At 36.8% G+C, this 26,397-nt stretch overlaps 1 protein-coding gene across 7 annotated transcripts in view; it reads right to left on the bottom strand.

The window, feature by feature from the left end:
- Positions 1-26,397, bottom strand: part of DNM3 (dynamin 3) — a 533,160-nt gene that overhangs the window by 352,015 nt on the left and 154,748 nt on the right. For all 7 annotated transcript variants that reach the window (XM_069478342.1, XM_069478346.1, XM_069478347.1 and 4 more), the window contains exons 5-8: positions 9,148-9,246; positions 8,405-8,565; positions 3,826-3,968; positions 1,273-1,408 (exon numbers count right to left, since the gene is read on the bottom strand). In XM_069478342.1, the coding sequence (XP_069334443.1) occupies positions 1,273-1,408; positions 3,826-3,968; positions 8,405-8,565; positions 9,148-9,246 (539 nt within the window). The remainder of the gene's footprint in view (positions 1-1,272; positions 1,409-3,825; positions 3,969-8,404; positions 8,566-9,147; positions 9,247-26,397) is intronic.

Raw genomic sequence — 26,397 nt, 5'->3', positions numbered from 1 at the left:
CCTCCACACAAACACAGCTTTTCTTCAGTTTCCCTCACCTGATGGGCACCACCATTCACTCAGCTGTGAAAGCCAAAGCCTTTGGAGTCATCTCAAATCTTCCTTCTTCCATTCCCTATATCAATCCAAGCCCTATCAACCTTACCTCCAAAATTCCAAAGCCATCCATTTCTCTCCACCCACTCTTGCCAGGGCATTTTTACTGGGAAGCTAAAGAAGTTTAAGGATTTCTCCCTTGCACTAGCCTCCTCCAAGACTCTGTGCCTAACCGTGTGTTTCTAAGTTTATATTCCTCTTGCCTTCAAAAGTGTAGAAGCTTCAGGTCCTACAGAAAATGAATCCACCCCAGTCTGGCCCTACTGTTTTCCTGACCTTACTTGTCCTTTGCTCTTTTACAATCCAGCAGGCATAATGTTCTTTTAAAATAATCAGCCAAATCGAGTCACACCTTTGCTTGAAACTCTCCTGTAACTTCCCATTGTTAAATGTCAACATCTGACCTCAACCTAGAAAGCCTTGCATGAACTGGATCCTTCTTTCCTCTCCAAATTCGTTACATACCCCTGCTTTGGAGTTTTTCCCCATCAAGATCAGACCTCATCCTGCCAGAATCCACTACACACCCTCCTCTCCATCAGCCACATAAATTCTTCTCCTGCCGCACTCCTTCCTGCTTGAGGGCTTTGCCCCAGGTTGCTGCTTCTGCCTTGAATGACCTTCCTCCCCCTGATTGTTACATGCCTGACCTCTCCATGCCATTCTGGGCATGGTTTAGATGTCCCCTACTCAGACAGAACTTTCCGAAAACCCCTTTAAAAGTGGCTCAACCAGCCCCTGTCTCTCACATCATGTTACCATAAAAGCACATGATATTTTCTCATTTTGTCTATTTGTTAATTTTCTGCCTTTCCCCACTAGACAAGCAAAGACCTTCTCTGTTTTGATCACTGGCACCTAGAACTTTGGTGCATAGAAGGTGCTGAAGAAATATTTTTAAATTAATTAAATTAAATTAGTTAGATAACAAATAAACACCATAGGAAACTGAATTAGTATTTCTTAAAATAATATGAAATATAGTTAAATCCCATTAAATAAAACCAGAATCATCAGTAATATTTCTCTCTTGAATTTCATTACCTGAGTGTGGAGGTTTATGTTCAAAGAACTATCTTAGTCCCATACCACTCACATAATATTTTATCAAGTTTTGTAAAACAGAATATGGAAATGAGTAGAACAAAAGAAAAAAAAAAAACATTTGGTACAAACCTTTACTATCTCAAAAGGAAAGCGTTCATGGAAAATGCGATTGATTTTAGCACCACCTGAGAGTTCCAGGGTGTCCACTTGATCCCCCGACCCTTCAATTCTCTTCTCAAAGTCCACAGCAAATTGCTGAACCATCCTGTAATTGTGACAGGGATAAACTCAAGTTAAAGTTACAAGCCTTTGCCCTCCTCATAGTGCTTTACCACAGTTATTCCTGAGTGTCGTTTTCCTGGTGTTCTTAGTGGCACCTACTGGCAGGATGAACAATGCACTGTGTTCAGCACTCAGAATGTGATTACATGAAATGCACATTGTTAAGATTTATTTTAGACATTTAATTAGAATAAATATTTTTAAGATATTTGTTTCTAAATGCATGTTGTTCATGCAGTTGCAACCATGAAATGATATTTAAAGAATATTTAAATCAAAAATTAAAGGTAGGCTGGGCGCGGTGGCTCACGCCTGTAATCCTAGCACTCTGGGAGGCCGAGGCGGGTGGATTGCTCGAGGTCGGGAGTTCGAGGCCAGCCTGAACAAGAGCGAGACCCCGTCTCTACTAAAAATAGAAAGAAATTATATGGACAACTAAAAATATATATAGAAAAATTGGCCGGGCATAGTGGCGCATGCCTGTAGTCCCAGCTACTCGGGAGGCTGAGGCAGTAGGATCGCTTAAGCCGAGGAGTCTGAGGTTGCTGTGAGCTAGGCTGACGCCACGGCACTCACTCTAGCCTGGGCAACAAAGTGAGACTCTGTCTCAAAAAAAAAAAAAAAAATTAAAGGTAAGCTATAAAATTTTACATAGAATAATCAAAATAAACCTCAGCTCCCTTGACATCACAATCACCTAGTTCAGGTGCTCTAGGTAAGCCCCCGCACACTCCGTGAGCTACTCTTCCTCCTGACAATATCACAGCCTCAGTCTCTCCTCCCATCCTATGCACTCATCCTAGGTGATCTCAAGTGTGCCATAGCTTCAAGGGTTATCAAGAAATTAGTTTTTCTTAATTAAGAGAGTAGCCCATATGCCCAACTGCCTACCTCACATTTATCTCCTCATAGCTGCCTTGAACTCAACACATTCAAAACTGAACCTCTCAGCTCCTCTCATTCCCAAACCTGCTGATTCTCCTGCATTTCTGAATTTCCCCTCATGGTGGCTGGCACCACCCAAGGCAGGGAGTCTAGGGCACCCTGCTCGCCTCCCTTTCCCCAACCCCAGTTGTTGGCCATTCCCCCCTTCACATCCCTCGGACCACCAACCTCTTTCTCTTCACTCCATCCCCACCCCCACACTGCCTTGGTCAGCCCGGAGCAATGCCTCCTGGGATCACCAAAGCCACCTCTAGATGACCACCCTGCTTTGGGGTTTCTCCCCATTAAAGTCAGACCTCACCTTGCCAGAACAACACAGATTTGTGATTCCATGGCCCCCGACAACTAGCTCTGGCCTTGTTTTTCAATGGCTCCTCACAACTTGATAATAAAATCAAAACTCCTTAACCCATCTCCCAAGATTCTTTATGGTCTGGCCCGTCACTCACCACTCAGCCCAAACGCCTTCCGAGCCAACCATACGGAAGCCATTTGCACTTCCCCAAATGTCCCATGCCCCTGTGCCTTTACACTTGTTTTTCTTTCTGCTCAGGACACCATTCTCTCTGTGCCTTGCTGCTTTGCCTGGCTAATTTTTACCTGTCCTCAAGATTCAGCTTAAGCATCAGTAGAGCTCAGGTGATTTGAAATGAGTAAGCTGGGCAGGGGGGTCTTATGGTTGGGAGGGACCGGACACAAGTTGCAGCACAGTGATAAAGGGACAGATGGAGCCAGAGGGGCTGAGGAAGAGAATAAAGGTATAAGATATAACAAGGTGTTCATCCTCTGGCAACTCTGCTACCCTGCCCCATGTCCCTTCAGGATAACGGCAGTAACCTGAGGGTAAGATGGAAAGATAATAAAGGAGTGAAAAGATGTTTGGTGATTCCCACATTTGCATTTTTAAAGGTCTGCATTAAAATCATTGCCAAAAAATGAAAAAGAAATTTAACTATGGCTTTACTGTCTGTACTTTTTAAAACTAAATCCTTGTTTTTCATTCCACTGAAAAATGCACATAAATTACATAAAATAATTGAAATAAAAAGTTAATAAGTACAACTGACATCAATAGAAACAGCTAAAAATATTAATACAAATGACATTTTCATCTGTATTTACCCACTTCTAAGACTAAGGACAAAAAATCCTGCTGAGTCATCACTACTAGTTTTACTCACCAAATCCAGTTTTAAAAACACAATTAAACCGGGAATGGGCATGGGGATTGTTAAATTTGTAATTACAGAATAAGATCACAGTTATTCTTCAATAAAACATGAAGATTCAAGGGTGACTATGAAACATATATTTTACTTGCTGCTTCTGTTAAACCTAGAAAACAGCATGACAAATAGACTAAGGCAAAAAAAAAAAAAAAAAAAAAAAAACCTGAAGAAATTAGAAACCAAAGAAATTAGAAATGCTGAACAAAGGAAGGGAAAGGTGACGTACTGCAGCAATGCTTTGGTCTTCCTGGTGGGGTCCTCTGGTTTGAAGTTTTTGTAGGCTTCTACTTCATGTTCAATGGAGAGCAATTGTCCCTGTAGTTTGTTCCTGAAGTTTGGCAGGGTATCTCGAATGTGGTTGGTAAGTTGCTAAAAAAAAAAAAAAAAAAAAAAAATCATACACAGATATAACTGATTGAAACTTAACTGATGAGATAAAAATCAGCCTCCACTGTTTTCATTGCATTCAAAACTTCAAAAAGTTTTACATTTGAGACTGACTGTGCAGATAGACAGTGAGAAGAAATATCACCTCTCTCCTCCAATGCCCTTCAGAGATGCTCAAAATTCCTTCAATTAGAGTCACTCACTTGCTATCTCTTTATGTCTGGGAAGTAAAATGCAGCTAATGTTACTAAGGAGGCTGCCCAGGAACACCTTAGCATGGATTCATTTTACTTGTCAGATCACCTCCCTTGTAGAAAGGGACCTTAAGTTAGAATGTGGTAAAAAGGAAGGAAGCTGAGAGTTACAGGTGCCGACTGATGTTCTCAAGACTAGATGGCTCACCACACTGATGGAGCTCAGGTTGTCAAGGGTGCCACACGCCTCTGCCAGCTGTTAACTTTCTGTACGTTCTGCAGCTCAGGCAGGTGCTTACTCGTACTCTACCTCTAGGCCCCAGTCTAACTCTGGTTGGTCACTGACTTGCACCTTCACCAGACTGACTATAAAATGTCCATAACTCAGTGAGGGAAAGCTGTCTGTGCTTTTGACGCCACGACCTGACCATCCGCCGTACGCACCCACTGAGATCAGCCGGCTCCATAAGCTCAGAACAATGAAAATTTCTCCAAAACACTGTCTGAGAGTAGATGATTAATTAAGGACAAAGGTGAGATAAAAACTCAGATGTTTAGCTCTCTGCTTTATGTTCTATTACAATGCAGTTAAAAGAAAGTCCTAATTAAAAGAAAAAAACATAACCTGCGTGAATGGCTTAAGTAATGAACTTGAAATCAAGAGAAAGAATATAGGCCGGGCGCGGTGGCTCACGCCTGTAATCCTAGCACTCTGGGAGGCCGAGGTGGGCGGATCGTTTGAGCTCAGGAGTTCGAGACCAGCCTGAGCAAGAGCGAGACCCCATCTCTACTAAAAAAATATAAAAGAAATTATATGGACAGCTAAAATATATATATAGAAAAAATTAGCCGGGCATGGTGGTGCATGCCTGTAGTTCCAGCTACTCGGGAGGCTGAGACAGGAGGATCACTTGAACCCAGGAGTTTGAGGTTGCTGTGAGCTAGGCTGACGCCATGGCACTCACTCTAGCCTGGGCAACAGAGTGAGACTCTGTCTCAAAAAAAAAAAAAGAGAGAGAAAGAATATAAACTTCCTAGAAATGCAGGAAAAATAAAAATAAAAAGAGAACTAATATATCTGGACTAGCTGAAGAAACTATTTTAAATCATCTTTACATTTATCTGAGGTTACCTGAATATATCTATTCAGTAAATCTACAGTTATTTAACTGTCAGTAGCTTATAACTATGTTATTCTCTTGCCCACAGTTATGTTCGTCCCTGGCACGTGTTGCTGTTGAGGCTACAAAGCAGGCAACACAAGAATGGAGGGGACCACGTTCCCAATAGCAATGTCACAAGAGACAAGGACCCAAATCTAAGAGTAACAGCAACCACCTGGCTGCCACGTGAGCTGGCAAATACTAAAAACACTTGATTTCCACCTTTTGCTTATATCTCCATAGCAAAGCAACATCATAGACTACTCTTGGCTTTCTAAAACACTTCTTTCCTTGGCTTCCATGACTCCAGCTCCTCTAATTTTTCTCCTAACCAATCTAAATATACCTTCTCCATTTCCTTGGACAATCCAGCCTTCTCATCAGACCAGTAATTATTGAAATTCCTCAAGTCTGGGTCCTAGGCCTCTTCTTTGTTCACTCTATGTTCCCTCTTAAAGCAATCTCATTCCATCCATGGCTTCAGTAAACATCCAAACATCTGCAGCTGCTAAAACATTGTCTCCAAATAGGGCTTCTTGTCTTTGCTGCGGGCATACATGTTTGACCACCTGCTAGGCTTCTCTTCTTGGATGTGTCAATGACACCTCAACCTCAGTGTGTCCAAAATCAAGTACCTGATCTTCCCTTCAGGGTGCCCCACCTTGGTTACTTTGTAACTATCTGGATGCTCGAGTTAACCTTGAATCCATCCCTCCATCACCCAACGGTACCAATCTACCACCAAAATCTCAATTTTTCTACACAGTTCTCAAATGTGCTTTTTCTTTCATCTCCACTGGCCCTAACCAAGACCAACCTACCACAATTTCTCTCTTTTACTTTTAACTGATCTTCCCAGTTTTGCTCTTAACTGGTCTACTCTTGATTTTCCTATCTGCAATCCCATATTCTTTTTTAACCCACAGATCTGATCATGTTTTTCCCCTACTCAGATACCTTAAATGTCTCCTCACTGCTCTTTGGATAGGAGTAAAAATCCTCAGCTTGGCCTATAAACATTATAGGATCCAGCCACTGCCCACACCTCCAACTGCAACTCTTGCAACTCTCTCTACTCCCTTTTTCTCTGCCCTTCAGCGACGATGATATTTCATTCAATGCCTCAAAAACCTCATGCCCTTTTGCTGTTTTTTCCATATAAACTGTCAGAGATTTTCGTACATATTGTATCAGCAATAAAATTCTCCCAGTTTCAAACATAGGATAAAGATAGTTAAAGGAATAAAGAGAGAAAGATCATCCAGGAAAGAAAAGCTCTTCAGTACAAAATTCATTCAATTTTCAGGCAACCAGAATCCAACTATGTCATAACTTGGGGGTCACCTGTAATGACCAGTCAATCATCTCCTTCGATTTTCTGGTATTCAAAACGTAATTTATTTTCAACTTTATATTTCTAATCATATCAATAATTTTCCTCTGAGATTTTTTCCAGTTTATTTGTATCTTTCTTAGGCCAATACAAGTGTGGAAGCAGTATTCTAAAAAGTTTTACCAGTGCAGAATATATTGATTGGTCAGATATTATGATTATTGCATGACAAAACCAGTGGCTCTTTCTCTAAAATATATTTAAAATATATGTGTGTATATGTGTATAAATATATACATATATATATATATATTTTAGAGACAGGATCTCGCTATGTTGCCCAGGCTGGAATGCAGTGGCTATTCGCAGATGTAATCATACAGTACTGCAGTCTCAAACTCTTGGCCTCAAGCAATCCTACCTCCTCAGCCTCCAGAGTAGCTGGGACTACAGGTGTGAACCACTGCACCTGGCTACATATTCACATTTTTAAAATGATAACGACTAGAGTGCCGCCTTATAGCTTCCAAATACTCATTTTACCCTTAATTAAAAGGTAAAAATTTACAGTAGTCTGTGCTACATCTCTTAAAATAGAAATATAACATTGCTTTTTATTTTCTAAAACTTCTTCAGTTGTTTTGCCTAAATGGTTCAGGTACAATGGCACATATTATGACAGCCTCTACTGATACGTTCAAGGAGCTAACAAGCAGAAATTCGATAACTACTTAACTTCATAGATAAAAGTTGAAGCATAACTTACAAGAATATTTTTGAAGAAAGCTGCCGATGATATAAAGTCAATGTAATCGAAAATCATTGAGGAAGGGGGCCCTGAACTCAAGGATGATGATACTTGTCATGACACTTAACTCCAATAGGGGAAGATATTATGGAAGTGCACTGAGGTTTTATGGAAGAAGTGTGCACCGTGCATGGAGGGGGATGAGCAGAAGGCCCAATTCTAATTTATTGTAGGGAAAGGGGTTATCTGGAAAAACTTCTTAGATGAGTGGATATCAATGATTACTTAATTAGAATTTATTGTTTTAAAGATTTCAAGTTAAGAAATAAAAAAAAAACCTCAGTGGAAATTAAGCCGGGGGGGGGGGCGGGGTTGGGAAGGAGGGGAGGGGGAGAAAGCCAACCTAATGGGTACTATGAAAACCATCGGCATGATGGGCACACCTGTAGCCAGGACTCAAACATTACAAAATGATCCGTGTAACCTAAAACATTTGTACCCCCTTAATATTTTGGAAATTTAAAAAAAGATTCCAAACATTAAAAAAAGAAAAACAAATCAATCTTAGACAATGCCATAAAAACATTTTAATAGAAAAATCTAACCTTGCCATTATGGATTGGTATTTCAAAAACAGATCCAGGAGGTCAACTATTCAGAGCCCTATCAGTCTAACTTCTTAAGATAACTACATATTGTGAGTGAATGAATGCTAACATACATGCCCCCTGTTCATTGCTCCTAAATAAGTATATGTTTCTGCTTTGAGCACCATTCTTTCAATAATATTAAGGTGAATTCTACTCACTGAGAATGGTAACAGTGTAGATCTAAGTATTCATATTCATTTTTAAGATTTCTAACATTTAAACTGAATGTCTTGTTTTGGAAAAAAATAAATTTAAAAATAAGAAACATCAATTCCAGCAATCACTTACACATTTCATAATTGTTCTTGTTGCTCGAGAGAATGTTTTTACCTGATTAAGGACCTTCTGCAGGTGTGGGGTCCCCATCCGATCAGCAATGTGTCTGTAAGCCGGGTGCGAAAGAAAAAATTTCCTCTCTGCCAGCATGGCCGCCTTGATGTCCTTCTTCCCATCTATGTCCTTCTGGCTTCTGTTCACCACCCCGATGTAACCTGAAACAAAACACAAACCTATGCAGTTGGGGACACTTACTGCTGCTTATTCTGGGAAGACTGCAAGGCTCTCAAACAGGCTAAGGAAGGCAAAATTAGTTTTAGGGCTGAAGACTGGGTTCCTTTACAAAACTCAATAGGAAATTTCAGTACTTAACAAAGGCTGCTGATTTGGCTAATGATAATTTTTCGCATCAGCACGATAATAATGTCTCTCACCCTTAAAAGCTCATTTTAAGAGAATTACCTCCCTTAGCAGTTTTATCATATTGCAGGCGAGTAAATATCAGACTTAAAAGAGCATAGTATATGATTATGCATTCTATGGCGAATATTTATAACCTCCCTCAAACCCTTTCCTTTTGCTGCTTTCTTATTCCTGTTATTCTAAGAAATAATTCTCCCTTTGAATCATTTTTAATACATCATTTGGGAACACAGTGCCTTTCCATAAAAGGTATAACTAATATTAAATCCATTCCTTACAACTGAGGAGGCATTAAAACCAAGCCTTCCAGTGGCTTCCCGATCATCTCTATGCCATCTCATCAAAGGAGTCTTGTATAGACCACAGTACGTTACCCCTGCGAAGAGGTAGCAGCTTGTTCTCTAGGACATCCCTGGCATCTGTTCCTTCATCCATAAGATCCAGTTTGGTGATGACTCCAATGGTTCTCAGACCTGAATCATAAACAAACGCAACATTACACAATCTGGAGAAAACTATCAAGTCTTAGAGACATGTATGCTACATTCAATGCTACATTCAATGCTAAATGTAAAGCCCCTTTTCCTAGGGCTTTTCCTGTTCCTGTCTTACTTTGTTTTCTAATCTACTGCTACACCAGTCTAGTGATTTTGATGAGATGAGGAGAGGTACAAAACTACTCTTCCCTAAAATAACTTTCAATCCAAGAGAGAAAAACAAATAGCTATATCACCAAAACACTTCTAAATATATGAGTTTATTTTGTACCATGCATAAAAGGAAATTCTACATTTTCATTTTCCTCCCAAGTATTCCACTTCATGTGGATGCTTTAAATTTTTATGTCTTACATTATTATTAATAAAAGCAAATAAACACATAGGTTATGTATGGGCCAATGATGAGAGTGTATCATAAACCAAGCGTTATTATTGATCCCATTCTGGACACTTGAAGTCAAAAAAATCAAAAGAAGAAAATAGGTATAGCATAGTGCTATCACCAAAATAAACTCACAAGTCTCAAAGTATTCACCGTGCCTTAGAAAAGGAAATACAATGCCACGGAAAAAAGACTGAACTAGCAACTGAGGCTTGGATTCTAGTCTCAAGGCAAATCACTTAGTATCCCAAGAATGGAAAAACAAGCATCACATGTACTCACCAGAAAATTGGTTTCCGTGATCATCACCTAAATACAAATCTGGGAACGACACCAATTGCATATCAGACTGAGGTGGGGGGTGGGGGAGGGGATGGGGGTATGCCTACACAATGAGTGCATTGCGCACCGTTTGGGGAGCGGTAACACTTGAAGGTGCTGACTCGGGAAGGGGGCGTGGGGAAGGGAGGGATATATACCTCATGGTGGGTGCAATGTGCACGACCTGGGGAACAGACACGCCTGGAGCTCTGACTTGGGGGGAAAGGCGGTACAGGAGCAACGTATGTAACCTGCAATTCTGTATCCCCCATAACAAGATGAAATTAAAAAAAAAAAAAAAAAAAAAAAAGGCAAATCACTTAACTCTCCAGTTTTCCTCATCTGTACAATAAAGAGCTAGAAAACATGATCTCCAAGGAAACAGAATAAGGTAAGAACTCAGGCATTTTATGCAGTACATCAGATACCCAGTATTTGTCCTTTGCTTTCTTCATTAGATGAAATGGACAATATTTGCCTGGTCATTCATATTGTTAAATGCATTTTTTAGACTTCCAGTTAAACGTAGTTATTTTAATGTGTAGATTTATCTTTTACCTGAAATTACTCAAATAATAGTGGCTAATACTTATTAAGCCAGCTACGGTTTTAAGTGATTTATATGAGGGCTGTCCGGAAAGTATCCAGCCATGTAACCATTCTGTTTTATAAATAATGGCTGGATACTTTCCGGACAGCCCTCGTATGTCTTTACTCATTTAATTCTAAAAAATAGTCCAACAACTATTTTTTGAAGATGAGAAAATGGAGGCAGAGAAAGACTAAATTACTTGCCCAATGTCATACAGTCATACAGGCTGTGAGTCCAGGCAGTCCTGGTCAAGAGCCCATGCTTTTAACCGATAAATATAATGCTTCTCACAGTAAAAGGATTTAAAGGAAAAAAAAAAGACTTGAAACAAAAGGATCAAAGAGAATGGGAGAGGACTGCAGAAAAAATTTGAAACTGGAAACCCAGAAGGTTGACTGCTAACTAACTTAACAGACCAGTGAAAGAGGAAAACTGCATTCAAAAACAGTCAACATTAGGAGAAGCCCACAAGGCTGATAATTTATATCACAGCATACCAGAAAGGCTCAGGACCTGGGGAACTAAGAGCTCTGAAAGTAGTAGAGAGGGGTGGTGAGACCCTGTCTCTAAAAAAAAAAAAATTTTTTAAAACATCGGGACCGAAAAAAATTCTCAATAATTAAAAATGTGAGAGAAGTAAAAATGTTAGCAGAATGGTTGGAAGACAAAGTTGAGGAGCTCTTCCAGAAAACAAAAGGAAAAGTAAATAATAGGAAAGGAAAAACAGTTTTAAAAACTAGAGATACAATCCAGAAGATCCGATATTTGAATAAATGGCATTTCAGAGAGAGAAAGTCAAACAGAAACACTTTAGGAGTGGGGCAGATTCTATTAAAGAACACGTCCTATAAGTGAAAGATGAATTTATGGAATGAATGAACTTGACAAGTGTCCAGCACAAAATGAAAACATACACACACAACATACAGCATACATCAGTATTTTCAGATTTCAAAACACTGGGAGGGAACAGTAAAAGATCCTAAAAAGCTTCTAGAGAAGTTAAAAAAAAGAAAAGTTATCACAAAAAAAGGATCGGGAATCACTGTAGCATCAGTCTTCCCAGCAGCAAACTGGAAACTAAAAATTAGTGCAATGTTTTCAAAGTGCTGAGGGAAAAAATAATTTTTAACCTAAGCTTCTAAATTATCAATAAATGTGACCGTAGGAAAAGATATTTTCAGACCGGCAAATCTCAAAATATTGTACCTCCCTTTAACCTTTTATTAGAAATCTGATAAAGGATGTGTTCCACAAAACAAGGACGTAAACTATTAACAACAGAGGAGGACATGAGATCCAGGAAGTAGGTGTTCAACCAAGAAAAGGTGGCAATTTTCAGGATAGTGTAGATCCCAGTGAAAAGCCAAGAAAGCAGTCAGTATCTATTGGAATGAGAGAACACAGAGTTCCGAAGAGATGTCTTCTTTCCCCAAGAAAAAAACAAAAGTGATAGAATATCTAATGTTTAACGTTTTTAAAAGTACTAAGAGATTGAGATTTCTGTAGGAGAGGTTGGGAATGTATTAGTGATAGACACATAGAAAACTATGTAAACAAACAAAGAGAAAATTATCAACCTCAAAGAAGACAGTGTCATGCAGGAAAGAAAATTTAATCATAATTTACCACATAGCTTAGCTGTGAATAAGATTTTCAAAATTATAAAAATTTATTTAGCCAAATATGATTCTATCATTATATTAGTAGGATAGAGGAGGATAAGTATATATGGGTGTGTGTATGTGTAGGTACAGAGAGCCATATAACACAGCAAAATCCTCCTCCTCTACAGTAGGAAGTCAGAAGAGAGTATCTCAAACTAAAAAACAACAACAACAACAAAAAACAAGAAATAGTAGTATAAGTAGATTACCTAGAAATATGGAGGTACCAAAAGAAAGAGCTAAAAGGGTTGAAGTAGTAGCCTCTGGAAATCAGTAATCAAGAGTCAGGAGGGGTGGGCAAGGGACTAATAGTTTTTATTAAAAGCCTTTGTGACTTACTTCTTTTAAAAAGCTATATATGTTCATAGCTTTAATAAAAATAAAAGTTGATTGTGAAAGTATTTTCTTTACTACTCCTTTATTCCTGAAAAGGCAGCCAGGTCTACACTTAATGGTATACCAGAAATGGCATTTTCTTTTACACATTTGATGAAATAATCAATAACCTCCTGCTGGCAGACTCAAGACCTACACTGATAGATCTCAAAAAGCCATTGCCAGAAGAGATTTCAAAGGCAGAATGCTTTTACAGCACTCCACTGGAAACCTAAATACCCAGATAAAATAGAGAACAATGTTGAGCCCTGATTATGCACCAGCCTCATCTAGGACTCAAAACACCACCTATATGAGATAGGTACTATTTTTTTTAATTATATAGATAAGAAAAGTAAGACTTAGAAAACTACACTTGCCTAAGGGGTCATAGCCTGTACAGCAAAACACTAGCATTCAAATCAAGCAACCTAATTCCATTTTTAATCACTATATACTTTTGCTTCCCAATTCTTAGCTAGATTCTACAAATGACTAACTACATTACTTAGCAACTTAGTTGTATCATATAAGCCTATTTATCTACAGAACTAAAAGTTTGACTAGATGTCTCTTCCAAGTCTGGAATTCTGGGAAGGAGAATGACATTCATATTTAGAAGATGATATGTGCAATAAAGAATAATTTAACATAATCCTTGCCCTCCTACTAAAAGGAAAATAAAAATAATAAATTAAGAGCTAGGCTGGGCATGGTGGCTTACATCTGTAATCCCAGCTCTTTGGGAGGCCAAGGCAGGAGGATCACTTGATGCCAGGAGTCAAGACCAGTCTGGGCAACACAGGGAGATGCCACCACTACAAAAAAATTATAAAAATTAGCCAGACATGTTGGCATATGCCTATAAGTCCCAGCTACTCAGAAGGCTGAGGCAAGAGGATCAGAGCCCCAGGACTTCAAGGCTACAGTAAGTTGTGATCATGCCACTGCACTCCAGCCTGTATGACAGACCTAGATCCTGTCTCTAAAAAAATAATAACTACTATTCATTAATTAAGAGCTAATAAATAACTGTGATATTGTGTTTTAATCATGTTTCTCTTCAGGAAAGAAAAACTACAATGATGAGTCCTGATGAGGACCATGAAAAGACACACAAGGTACTTCAAATATTGTATACTTCCATAGCATAGAAGTTAAGTGCAGGACTCAAAGATCATACTGTCTGGGTTCAAATCCCACCCATGCTTCTTAGCAGCTCTGTAACATTAGTTTCCTCATCAGTAGACAATTGTATCAATAGGGTAATCATACATCACAGTTTATATTTATTGTCTTTGGATAATATTTAATAACATCCCCCTTTAACTCTCAAAAGACTTCCTTTTAAACAATAAAAAAAGATTTCCTTTTTTGAAAGACAAATTATATGTTTCTTTTAACTCATCAATAAAAAGGGGGCAAACTTTTTATTTCAAATTAAATAATAGGACTCCAGTCTGGCATGTAAGAAGCTTAGAAGTTGCCACTTTGTCCTAACAAGTAAAAAGCTGAGCAACCTGAAAAACCAACAAGCCTTCTTAGGTCTGTCAGAGAGGTTAGATCACAGGACAAACTTCTGCCCCCCAAAATTTGGAGACACAGGTGAATACAGAGAATCACAGCTTACCAGAACAAACCTCCATGGGAACTAAGGCCAGGGTAGGAAAACTTAAACTGTAATTGATGACTTGCTGGAGGCTCAGTGTAGATGAGTCTGAGACTTAAAAACTCCAAAGGGACCCAGTCATGAGGGGGAGAGGTCCCCATCCTTTTATGAGTTTTGCCTTCAGGAGCTCTAACAGTTCTCACAGTAAATGTCAGAGAGAAATCCCCTCATGCTTCTGGCAGGGAAAGGGGGAAAGTAACCAGTTTGGAACATGCCAGAACATTCTCTTCTTCTTAATAGGGTCTGCCCTCAGGAAAAGCTATTTAACCAGAGACTAAACTACTGGGGATTTCCCAGAGCCTAACAGATAAGGGGGAAGGGAAATATCTAACTCCAGCCTGTCCAGGCCTTGTACGTGGCGGAAGAAAAATACACAATTCTAGCCCACCGTAGCCATCCCATCTCACCTAAGGGGGTGGGGTGTGGACTAAGAAGCACTTGTGAGGTTCACATTCCAGAGGCATACACTCACTAAGAGACTGAGCCCTAACCATAGGAGTATTCATACTCAATCCTGCTACTCCACACCTTACTATAGGCCTATTTACCACAGTTCCTTTTACCAGTACATAATGTCTGCCCAGCCAAAAAAAAATTACAAGGCATACTAAAAGGCAAAAAAACACAATTTGAAGAGACGGAGCAAATGTTGGAACCAGATTCAGATGTGGCAGGAATGTTAGAATTATCAGACTGGAAATTTAAAACAACTGTGATTAATATCCTAAGGGTTCTAATGGATAACGTAAACAACCTGCAAAAACAGATGAGCAATGGAAGCAGAGAGATGGAAATGCTAAGAACGAATCAAAAAGAAATGCTAGAGATCAAAAACACCATAACAGAAATGAAGAATGCCTTTGATGGGTTCATTGTAAACTGGACACAGCTGAGGAAAGAATCACCAAGCTTGAGAACATCTCAACAGAAACTTTCAAAATTGAAAAGCAAAGAGAAAAGAACACTGAGGGAAAAAACAAAACAGAATATTCAAGAACTGTAGGACAGCTACAAAAGGTATAACACATGCATAATGGAAATACCAGAAGGAGAAGAGAGAAAGAAACAGATATTTGAAGCAATAATGACTGAGAATTTCCCCCAAATTAGTATCAGACATTAAACCACAAATCCAGGAAGCTCAAAGAATAGCAAGCAGGATAAATGCCCCAAAAAGCATATTATATTTTAAATGCAGAAAAACAAAAATAAAACATGTTGAAAGAAGCCAGAGGGAAAAAACACCTTACCTAAAGAGGAGCTAAGATAAGAATTACATACAAATTCTCCTCCCAAACCATGCACACACAAAGAGAGAGAAGTGAAATATTTAAAGTGCTGAGGAAAGAAAAAAGCAACCTAGAATTCTGTACCATGCAAAATTATCCTTCGAAAGTGAAAGTGAAATAAAGATTTTCTCAGACAAACAAAAATTGAGGGAGTTTGTTGCCAGTACAGTAGATCTTCCTGGCAAAGAAACATTAAAAGAACTTCTTTGGAGAGAAAGAAAATGATATAGGTCAGAAACTCAGATTTACATAAATAAACCAAGAGCATCAGAGAAGAAATGAGTAAGATAAAATTTTATTTTGCTTATTCTTAACTTACCTAACAGATAACAGTTTGTTCAAAATAATATCAACAATATATTTGATCATTGTTCTTATTCATATGCTTATATATAAATGAAATAAATGACAGCAATGATAAAAGAGACAGGAAGGAGGAATTAGGATTTTTTATTATAATTATAAGGTACTCATACTACTTGTAAAACAGCAAGATGCTCCTTGACTTATGATAGGGTTACATCCCAATAAACTCACTGTAAGCCAAGAAGAGTACTAAATCCATATCACTTTCACACCATGGTAAATTTAAAAAATCATAAGTCAAGCCATCGTAAGTTGGGGACTGTCTGTATAATGTTATTTGAAAGTAGACTTGAATTAGTTATAAAAGTATATTGCAAATTCTACAGCAATCACTTAAAAATTTTTTTTAAAAGAAGTACAGCTGATATGCTAAGAAAGGAGAGAAAATGAAATCACATAAAATGGTTAAGTAAAAGCAAAAGGATAGAAAAAGAGTAGAAGACAAAAATAAGAACAAAGGGCAAGAGTAGCAAATAGAAACAGTAACAAACATGGTAGATATTTATCCAACTATGTCAGTAATCACCCTGAATGTCAATGGTCTAAATGCAATTAAAAGAAATTGTTAGAATTGTTATCTACAAAAAAAACTATCTTAAATATAAAAACACATATAGATTGAAAGTAAATTGATGAAGAAAGATATATCATGCTAACACTAATCAAAAGAAAGTGGGAGTAGCTATATTAATTTCAGACCAAACAGCCTTCAGAGCAAGGAACGTTATCAGAAAAAAAGGGGGGTGGGCATTATATAATGATAAAGGGTCAATTCTCCAAGAAAGCATAACAATCCTTAATATGCGTGCACCTAACAAAACAGCATCAAGATAGTTGAGGCAAAATTGAAAAAACTACAAGGAGAAATAGACGAATCCACTATTACAGTTGGAGACTTTACCACTCCTCTATTGGAAATGTATATATACAGCAGGCAGAAAATCAGTAAGGACATAGTTAAACTTAACAGCACCATCATCAACTAGCTATAACGGACATCTATAGACTACTTCATCCAACAACAGTAGAATAAGCAGTCTTCTCAAGCTCACGTGTAACATTCACCAAGATAGACCATATTCTGGGCCATAAAATACACCTTAACAAATTTAAAAGAATAAAAAAATCATTCAATGTCTGCCTTTAGACCACAGTGGAATTAAACTAGGAATTAATAACAGAAAAATAGCTGGAAAATCTCAAAATACTTGAAGATTAAACCACACACTTCTCCAAATAACACATGGGTCAAAGAAGAAATCTTAAGAAAAATTTAAAAATGAAAATACAGCTTACCCAATTTGTGGGATGCAATAAAAGCAGTGCTGAGAGGGAAATGTATAACATTGAATGCACATATTATTAATAGGAAAAAAAGGATCTAAAGTCAATAATCTATGCTTTCACCTTAGGAAACAAGAAAAAAAAAAGAACAAATTAAATTCAAACCAAGCAGTATGAAAGAAAATAACTAAAACTAGAACAGAAATAAACAAAACTGAAAACAGGAAGTCAATAAAGAAAGTCAACAAAACCAAAGCTGTTGCTTTGAAAAGATCAATAAAAATCAGTAAGCCCCAGCCACATTAAGTAATAAAAAAGAGAGAAGACACAAATTTTTGGTATCAGAAATGAAAGGGGGAAATCACTACAGATCCCATGAGAATTAAAAGAATAATAAAGAAATATTATGAACTCTATAGCCATAAATTTTAAAACCTAAAAGGACCCAAATCCTTGAAAGATATAATCTGCCAAAATCACAAAAGAAGAAATAGACAATCGGAGGAGGCCTATATACATATATATATATATGTATAAAAGAAATTGAATTAATAATAACATTCAAAGATGAACTATATATGACAAATGGCACTGTCAAGTCTTCTACTTGAGGATTAATTATAGTGACTTTCTTTCTGTCTTTGCAGTCTCTTAGCATATTTCCTGTGATTTACTTCACATTCTGGCTTAATTGTGAAATAAATCAGTTTTCTTTCTGTCCTACCATTGTGGACAGTTATTCTGGGTTTGGAAAGTATTTTCTTTTTAATTATATTTCCCAAACACGATCCAGAATTACCAAACATGATATAAACATATAAGGTGCCCACCAGACTTCACTTTACTGGGCCTTCCTTCTCAGGCTTCCAGTTACCCAAAACTGTGCAGCAAAGTGCATCTTCAGGCCTGTATCTAATTTAGAGACCATGGGGCCCAGAAACCCAGCCAGGCTCACACATGTGCATTGAGTAGGCCTGAGAATATCAGCTCCGTCTCCCTTTTGCCCAAATGCCCACAAATGTACAGAGAGCACCTGCTGCTTCCCCACCTCTCCAAAACCTGAAGTTGCAGCTCCAAATTGTGAATCCAGGTCATAGGATATGAGAAAAAAAAGGAACTTTTATTTGATAATGGCAAGTTCTTTTCATTATTATGCTCAGAGAGACTCAATTATGTCCTCCTCCTCCTTTTAAGGTGTGTATTCATCTCTTGAAACTGCTTATTTTTGCCTCAAGTAGCTATCAATTAATCTAATAATGCCACACCAGACACTATAACTCACACTCTATAGGTTAACAATGCACAATCACTAATCAATTTTATTTCTGTAAACCAATGAGAATTCATGAAAAACAATTTTTTATCAGCCCACTCATTGTCTCCCTTCTTTGTCTTTGAAACTCCACTTGTAATTCCTGCTAATCAGAGTGAGTGTATAGTCAGAGAAACTGGAATCTATGCTTCTGGGTTGCAGTCCTCAACCTTGGCCCAAATAAACTCTCTATTCATATTAAATAATAAGAATAATAACAACCACCTTCAAAAACAGAAAGCACTGGGTCTAGATGGGTTCATTGATGAATTCTACCAAATATTTAAAGAATAAATCATACTGATTCCCTACCATCTCTTTCAGAAGATAGAATCAAAGAAAATACTAACTCATTCTATAAAACCAGCAATACCCTTCACCAAAATCACACAAAGACATTACAAAAAACTATAGACCAATATCCCTCATTAATATAGGTGCAAAAATCCTCAACAAAATATTATTAGCAAGTAACTCCAACAATGAATAAAAAGAATTATACACCATGACTAAATGGGATCTATCCTAGGTATGCAAGGTTGGTTAGACATTTGAAAATCAATTAATTATAATCTGCCACATCAACAAGTTAAAGAAGAAGGAAAAAAATCACATGATCCTATCAATAGATGCAGGAAAAATATTTGACAAAATCCAACACCCATTCATGATTTTTAAAATCCCAGCAAAACAGAAATAGAGGGGAACTTTTTCAACTTGATAAAGAACATCTACAAAAACTTTCCCACTAAGATTAGGAACAGGGCAAAGATGTTCTCTCTCACCACTACTTTTCAACATTGTACTGGAAGTCCTTGCTAATGTAATAAGATAAGAAAAGGAAATTAAAGGTTTACAGATTTGGGAAAGAAGAAATACAACTGTTTTTGTTACTAGTTGACATGATCATCTATGTAGAAAATCCAAAATAATTGACAAAAATATTCCTGAAACTAATAAGCAATTATAACAAGGTTACAGGATACAAGGTTAATATACAAAAGTCAATAATTTTTCTATGTACCAGAAATGAATGAGTAGAATTTGAAATCAAAAACATATTATCATTTGCATTAACACCGCCAGAAAAATGACAAAGTTAAATCTAACAAAATATGTGCAAGATCTATGAGGAAAACAACAAAATTCTGATGAAAGATTTGAAAGAAGAACTAAATAGATTATTACATGTTCATGAATAGAAAGACCAATATTGCAGACATCAGTTCTTTCCAAATCTATAAATTCAATGAAATCTCAATCAAAATCCCAGCAAGTTATTTTGTGCATTTCCACTAAATGATTCTAAAGTTTATATGAGGAGGAACAAAGTTGGAAAACTGACACAATCCAACTTCACGACTTACAGCAAATCTACAGTAATCAAGACAGTGTGGTACTGATGAAAGAACAGACAAATAGAACAATGATACAGAATAGAGAATCCAGAAACAGACCCATGTAAATACAGTCAACAGATCTTTAACAAACAAGCAAAGGCAATATAATAGAGCAGAGATAGGTTTTTCAACCTATTGTGCTGGAACAACTGGACACCCACATGCCGAAAAAGAAAAAAAGAAAATCTAGACACAGATCTTACACCCTTCATGAAAATTAAGTGGATAAGAGATCCACAAAACCATAAAACTCCTAGAAGATAACATAGGAGAAAACCTACATGATCTTGGTCATAGCAATGATTTTTTTCTTTTTTAAGACATGGTCTCACTCTGTTGCCTGAGCTACAGTGCAGTGCCATCATGATAGCTCACTGCAACCTCAAACTCCTGAGCTCATAAGATCTACCTGCCTCGGGCTCCTGGGTAGCTGAGATTACATGTGCATGCCATCATGCCAAGCTAATTTTTCCATTTTTTGTAGAGATGGGGTCTCACTACGTTACTCAGGGTAGTCTTGCACTCCTATCCTCAAGTGATCCTACCTCCTCAGCCTCCCAAAGTGTTAGGTGTATAGGTGTGAGCCACCATGCTCAGCCTACAATGACTTTTTAGACACAACACCAAAGTCATAATCCATGAAAGAAATAATTTATAAGTAGAACTTCATTAAAATTTAAGTCTTGCTCAGCAAAAATATATATATATATATATATACACACACACATACATATATATATACACATATATATATCAAGAGAGTAAGAAAACAAGCCACAGACTGGAAGAAAAAAATTGAAAAAAAACCACATCTGCTTTCAAGTTCCAGCTGGAACCAGAGCATCTCCAGCACAAATGGCCCTCATCCTGATGTTCCTGATAATCTTGAAAGGTTCTTCTGGAACCCCTGTCACCTTAGTCACGAGAGCAGAAAGTGAAATATTTCCTTTCACCTGGTGGTAAGAGGAATATTTATTTCTGAAAGACAAATATATAAACAGATCTTCTACATTTATATTTTTAACCTTCTGTTTAAAAACACTATCCGATATTGCCTTGCCTTTTGAGCTCTTGTTACAGGTGCCTTTGCTACTGCTTTAAAAGAGAATTTACATTGATAAAGAATAAGACTGTTTTATTAAAAGCTTTATTCAACTTGGAAAAAAACACATCTGAAAAACACTGTTATCCAAAATATACAAAGAACCCTTAAAACTCAGCAATGAGAAACAAACAACTCAATTAAAAATTGGAAAAAGACCTGAACAGCTACTTTACCAAAGAATACAAACAGATGGCAAGTAAGCATATGAAAAGGTGCTCATCATCATATGTCATTAGGAAATCGTAAATTAAAACAAAAAACAGATGTTACCATACACCTATCAGAATGGTGAAAATCCAAGACACTGACAGTACCAAATGCTAGCAAGGATGTGGAGCAAGAGGAAGTCTCATTTGCTGCTGGTGGGAATGCAAAATGGTACAGCTGTTTTGGAAGACAGTTCACTGGTTTCTTACAAAACTAAACATATTCTTGCCAAACGAGCCAGCATTGCCACTCCTTCATATTTACCCAAATGAACTGAGAACTTATGTATACACAAAAACCTGCACATGTATATTTATCACAGCTTTATTCATAATTTCCAAAACTTGGAAGCATAAAAAATATCCATCATAGGTGAATGGATAAACTATGGTATATCCAGGCAATGGAATATTATTCAGCACTAAAATGAAATGAGCTATTAAGTTATGAAAAGACATGGAGAAAAAGTAATCACATATTACTAAGTGAAAGAAGCCAATCTGAAAAGGCTACACACTGTATGATTCCAACTACATTACATTCTGGAAAAGGCAAAACTATAGACACAGTAAAAAGCTTGCCAGGGGTTAAGGGGAAGGGAAGGATGAACAGGCAGAACACAGAGGATTTGCGAGGCAATAAAACTACTCTGTATGAAACTATAGATACATATTATTATATATTTGTTCAAACGCATAAAATGTACAATACCAAGAGTGAATCCTAATGTAAACTATGGACTTTGGGCGATAATGATGTGTCAATGTAAGTTCATCAGTTGTAACAAAGGTACCATGCTGGTGTTGGATGCTGATGGTGGGGAAGGTTGTGCATGGTGGGAATGGGGGTACATGGGAACTCTCTACACTTCCTGCCTGATTTTGCTGTATATCTAAAACTGCTCTAATAAATAAAGTTTATTAAATAAAAAATAACATAATACATGTAAAGTATGTGATACATAAAAGCTACTCAATAAATAGAAATTGGGATCTCACCAGCTTCATTTCTCACCAATGCCCCCTGCCTACTCTGATTCTAGACTCCAGTCAAACACAGTGACTTTCAGTTCTCCATGGGACTGTGTATTCTTTCTCTGTCACCTTCCTAATGCCACCCCATCAGCTCTAGCCTTCCCTTCGTTTTTCTTAGTCAGCTCCTCCTCATCCTTCAAAATATCCTTCAGGCCTCATCTACAGGTCCTTAATCAGGCTCCCACAAGTGTAATTCAGAGCCCTTTTATTGTACCCTCAAAACTCCCTACATACCCTAAAATCATAGTTCTTAAATAACACTGGGAATCTGCTTACATGTCAATCTTACCTGCTAGGCCATGATCTCTTCAAGGACAGGAACTACATCTAATCTATACATTTTAAGCAATTCACATGCCAAACAGAGGAAACTCAATAAATGTTTAGTTATTAAGTGAATAAATTAATGAAAAATACAAACATTTATTTTTACTAGGATCATATAATAGAAATACAAATTCCAGAGAAAATATATGATACCATTGTACCATATTACCTAGTTTTGTTGTCAGCACATGATTATTCTATAAGAACACTGCCATTTCTTCTATTTATGTATGCAACTAAATTATAAGTACAGTGTTGTTTCATCTAATTAAGAAATGGGACCTAACTAAGTCACGAACCACATTAGTGGTTGCCAGAAAAGTAATCTGGAACACTGTGTACACTGAAACAGCAATGAAAAAAATCTATATAGAGTTAATGTAAAAAATGTATACAGCAAAATTTAAAACAGACTTAGGAAATTAGATGTCCTTCAGTTGATACATTTTTTTGTTTTGGATTTTGGTGGGATTTGGGGAGGGTGATTTAAAATAAATGTCTGGCACAGATTATGGAATATTTTATTTCTGAAAGCAATCAGTGATGAATAGGAAGAGTTTCATTTTTTCTATAAGTTTTCCATAAACATTATTTTCTTGTTACTTTCAACAATTCTGAATAACTGTTTTCATATTCAGAATCACCAAGTAATATTACTGCATGTGATACTGGGTAAAATATTTTAAAAAAATAATAGAAAACATAAAAATTACCTTCACTGTGGTGGCAGATACTATCTTGCTCACCAATATAGTCCAGATTCTAGTAAAGTATTTGGAAGATTTAATATTTGTGGAAGGAAGAGAGAGGAGAAAAAGAAGAAAGAGAAGAGGGGGGAAAAGGGAAAGGAGAAAGAATTACTTCGGAAGTGAGAAAATTCAGGTATAGAGTTGTTCTTTCACCAACAATTTACATTCCAAGACAAAGGCATGAAGAAACAAACAAACAAGAAAAAGAATCCACATGCATTTAAATCTTCCTGCTATTTCTCCACCTGAATCCATTTTCTTCTTCCTTGGCACACAGCTCAATTACATTTCCAAGTTGCCCTTACAATTGAGTCGCAGTCTCCCTTACATTATGCCTGTGATTGAGTGCTAGCTAGTAGAATATGAGCAGAAGTGATATGTGCTACTTTTAGAGTTGGTCTATGTAACTACACACATACACTCTTGCATCCTCTTTTGCCTTCCACTTGCTAACTCTGACCATACTAAGTCTGTAAGTCCCTAAGGGTGACAGAATGGAAGGATCCTGGATCTTTGAATGACATCCTGGAAAAGAAACACCACACCACCTTGAACATCCACCTAGGACTGTTGTTTGTACCATTACATGTTTGATTCCACTTATTACTATTTAACAGCAGAAACAATGGTACTTTCGAGAAGAGACCTGCCAGAATGAAAACCTGGCTTAGTAAAGTTAGGTGGCAAGGAAACAAATATTGCAAGTTAGAAAGATGAAGATTCATGTTATGCAGTAGTTGCATATTTTGTAAACCTGATGCATGTGATAACTTGTAAGGTAGACTAAGTGTGTCCTGAAGGGAGAAGCTGTTGGAAAGATCCAGAATGTTAATTTTTCTTGATTGTTCCTTGATCCTTAAAGCAAGGGATTTAAGGATAAGTTCACTCAAGATATTTATCATTTTGCAAGCAGAAATAAAAAGAATTAGAGAATGTCTAAAATTTTAATTTATTCCTTTTGAAAAACCCAACTGTTCTTATGACTCAAACAATAGAAAAAGAGACTGAAAAGGCTCTAAGCAACAAAGGTCCACTAAGAATTTTCAGTTAAACAAAAGGTTTGGTAATTTCTGCTTCTGACTATAAGAGATTACCAAGTTCAGGCACACCTTTCTTCTATAAACTACTAGAAAACTGGATGGAATATATGAAACAATCACTTTCAGGCATTAAACCATAGGTTGCACAGGACTGTGACAGCTGAGAGAAGAGAAACAAAGCAAGCTGTATAATTGTCCACTCTCTCCTGTAGGCACTGTCTGTACTACAATGCAAGGAGGAAAAATCCAAGGAGAGTTCAGGGGGACCAAGTCACTTTTCAGGATAGTGTACAAAATAAAAGGGAGCCATAAGAAGAAAGAGCTCCAGAAATGTTCACAGGGGTCCACTGAGTCTTTGTTTAAATACATGCATGAACAAGATGTAGCTCCATGTGGCTGGGCAAGAAATAACTTCCAGGAAGCTCTAAGCCAAATATTTCCCAGAGTTCACAAGGGGGTGGTAATTGTTTTAGTTCCCAACAGCTAGAGTGAAAAGACCTTGTTGAATATGAAGCATTTAATAGATACCAGAAGAGATAAATCTCAGTAAACTCTACTATAGACCTGCCCTTTCAAAAAAAAAAACCCTAAAATTAAGCATACAAAAATAAAACTCATCTTCAAGTAATATATCTACTCGTAAAACAAAGTCCAACACATTTTAAGAATATGGTAAAATTCAACTCAATTAAATAAAATTCAAAATATCCAGCATTCAACCAAAAACCACTAGACACATGAAAAAGAAGGAAAATATGACCCGTAATCAAGGGGGAAACAATCAGTGAATAGACTCTCCCCTAGAAGCAATGGAATTCATAGATGACATTAAACAAGTCATTATAAATATGCACAAAACTCTCGATGATATAAAAGAAACCATGAACATAATGAGTAAATAAAAAGAATAATAATTGAAAAAATACAGTTGATGAAAAGTATAAACTCACAGATCCAAAAGCTCAAAGAACACCAACCACACAAAAGAAATCACACCAAGGCACACCATAGATAAACTGCTAATACCAATGAAAAAATAAAATCATAATAGCAGAGGGAAAATGAAATAAAAAATAGACAAAGATAAGAATAATTGTAGATGTTTCATCAGAAATTATGAAAGCAAGAGAACATCAGAAGACATCTTTAAAGTGCTAGCAGAAAATACGAACTGTCACCTAAAATTCTATATCCAGTGAGAATCTCTCTCAAAAATAAAGGCAAAATGATGACTTTTTAGACAAACAAAAGCTGAGATAATTTGTTGTCAGAGACCTACACTATAAGGAATCATAAAGGAAGTACTCCAAGCTAAAGAAGCATAATACAAGTTGGAAACTCGGATCTACTCAAAGGGATAAAAACCTCTGGAAATGGTAAATGCAGAATATTTCTTTCTCATTTTATGTCTTTAAAAGATAGTTGATTGTTTGAAGAAAAAATAATAGCCATGCATTCTGGGTGACATTTATAACATATGTAGAAGATATAACATGTGTTTTACATGGAGAGAGATTTATAACATATGTAGAAGACAAAATAGCAAGATGGTAGACTTAGATATAAGGATACCAATAATTATATTGAATGTAGATGATCTAAATACTATAATTAAAAGGCAGAGACTGAAAGTTTGGATAAAAAACACCTAAGCAAAAGTTTACAGAACTGAAGGGAGAAATGAGCAAATTTACAAATATAGTTAAAGATATAACATTCCTATATCAGTAACTGAAAAAACAAGTCAATGAAAAAAATCAAGAGGTATAGAAGATTTAAACAGCACTATTAATATCAACAAACTCAACCTAAAGTACATCTACAGAACACATCACCCAACAACAGTAATTCTACTGTTCTACATATTCTACTAATACACATTCTTCCCAAATGAACATTGGTCATTCAGCAAGATGGACTACACATGATACTATCAAACAAATCTCAATAAATTTAAAAGAAATAAAATAATACAGAAATTCATACCATAAAGTTATTTGGAAAA

The sequence above is a fragment of the Eulemur rufifrons genome, chromosome 8, assembly GCF_041146395.1.
Source record: "Eulemur rufifrons isolate Redbay chromosome 8, OSU_ERuf_1, whole genome shotgun sequence".
Taxonomy (NCBI): Eukaryota; Metazoa; Chordata; class Mammalia; order Primates; family Lemuridae; genus Eulemur; species Eulemur rufifrons.
The sequence above is the reverse complement of the archived record's forward strand: the minus strand, read 5'-3'. Positions and strand labels throughout refer to the sequence as shown.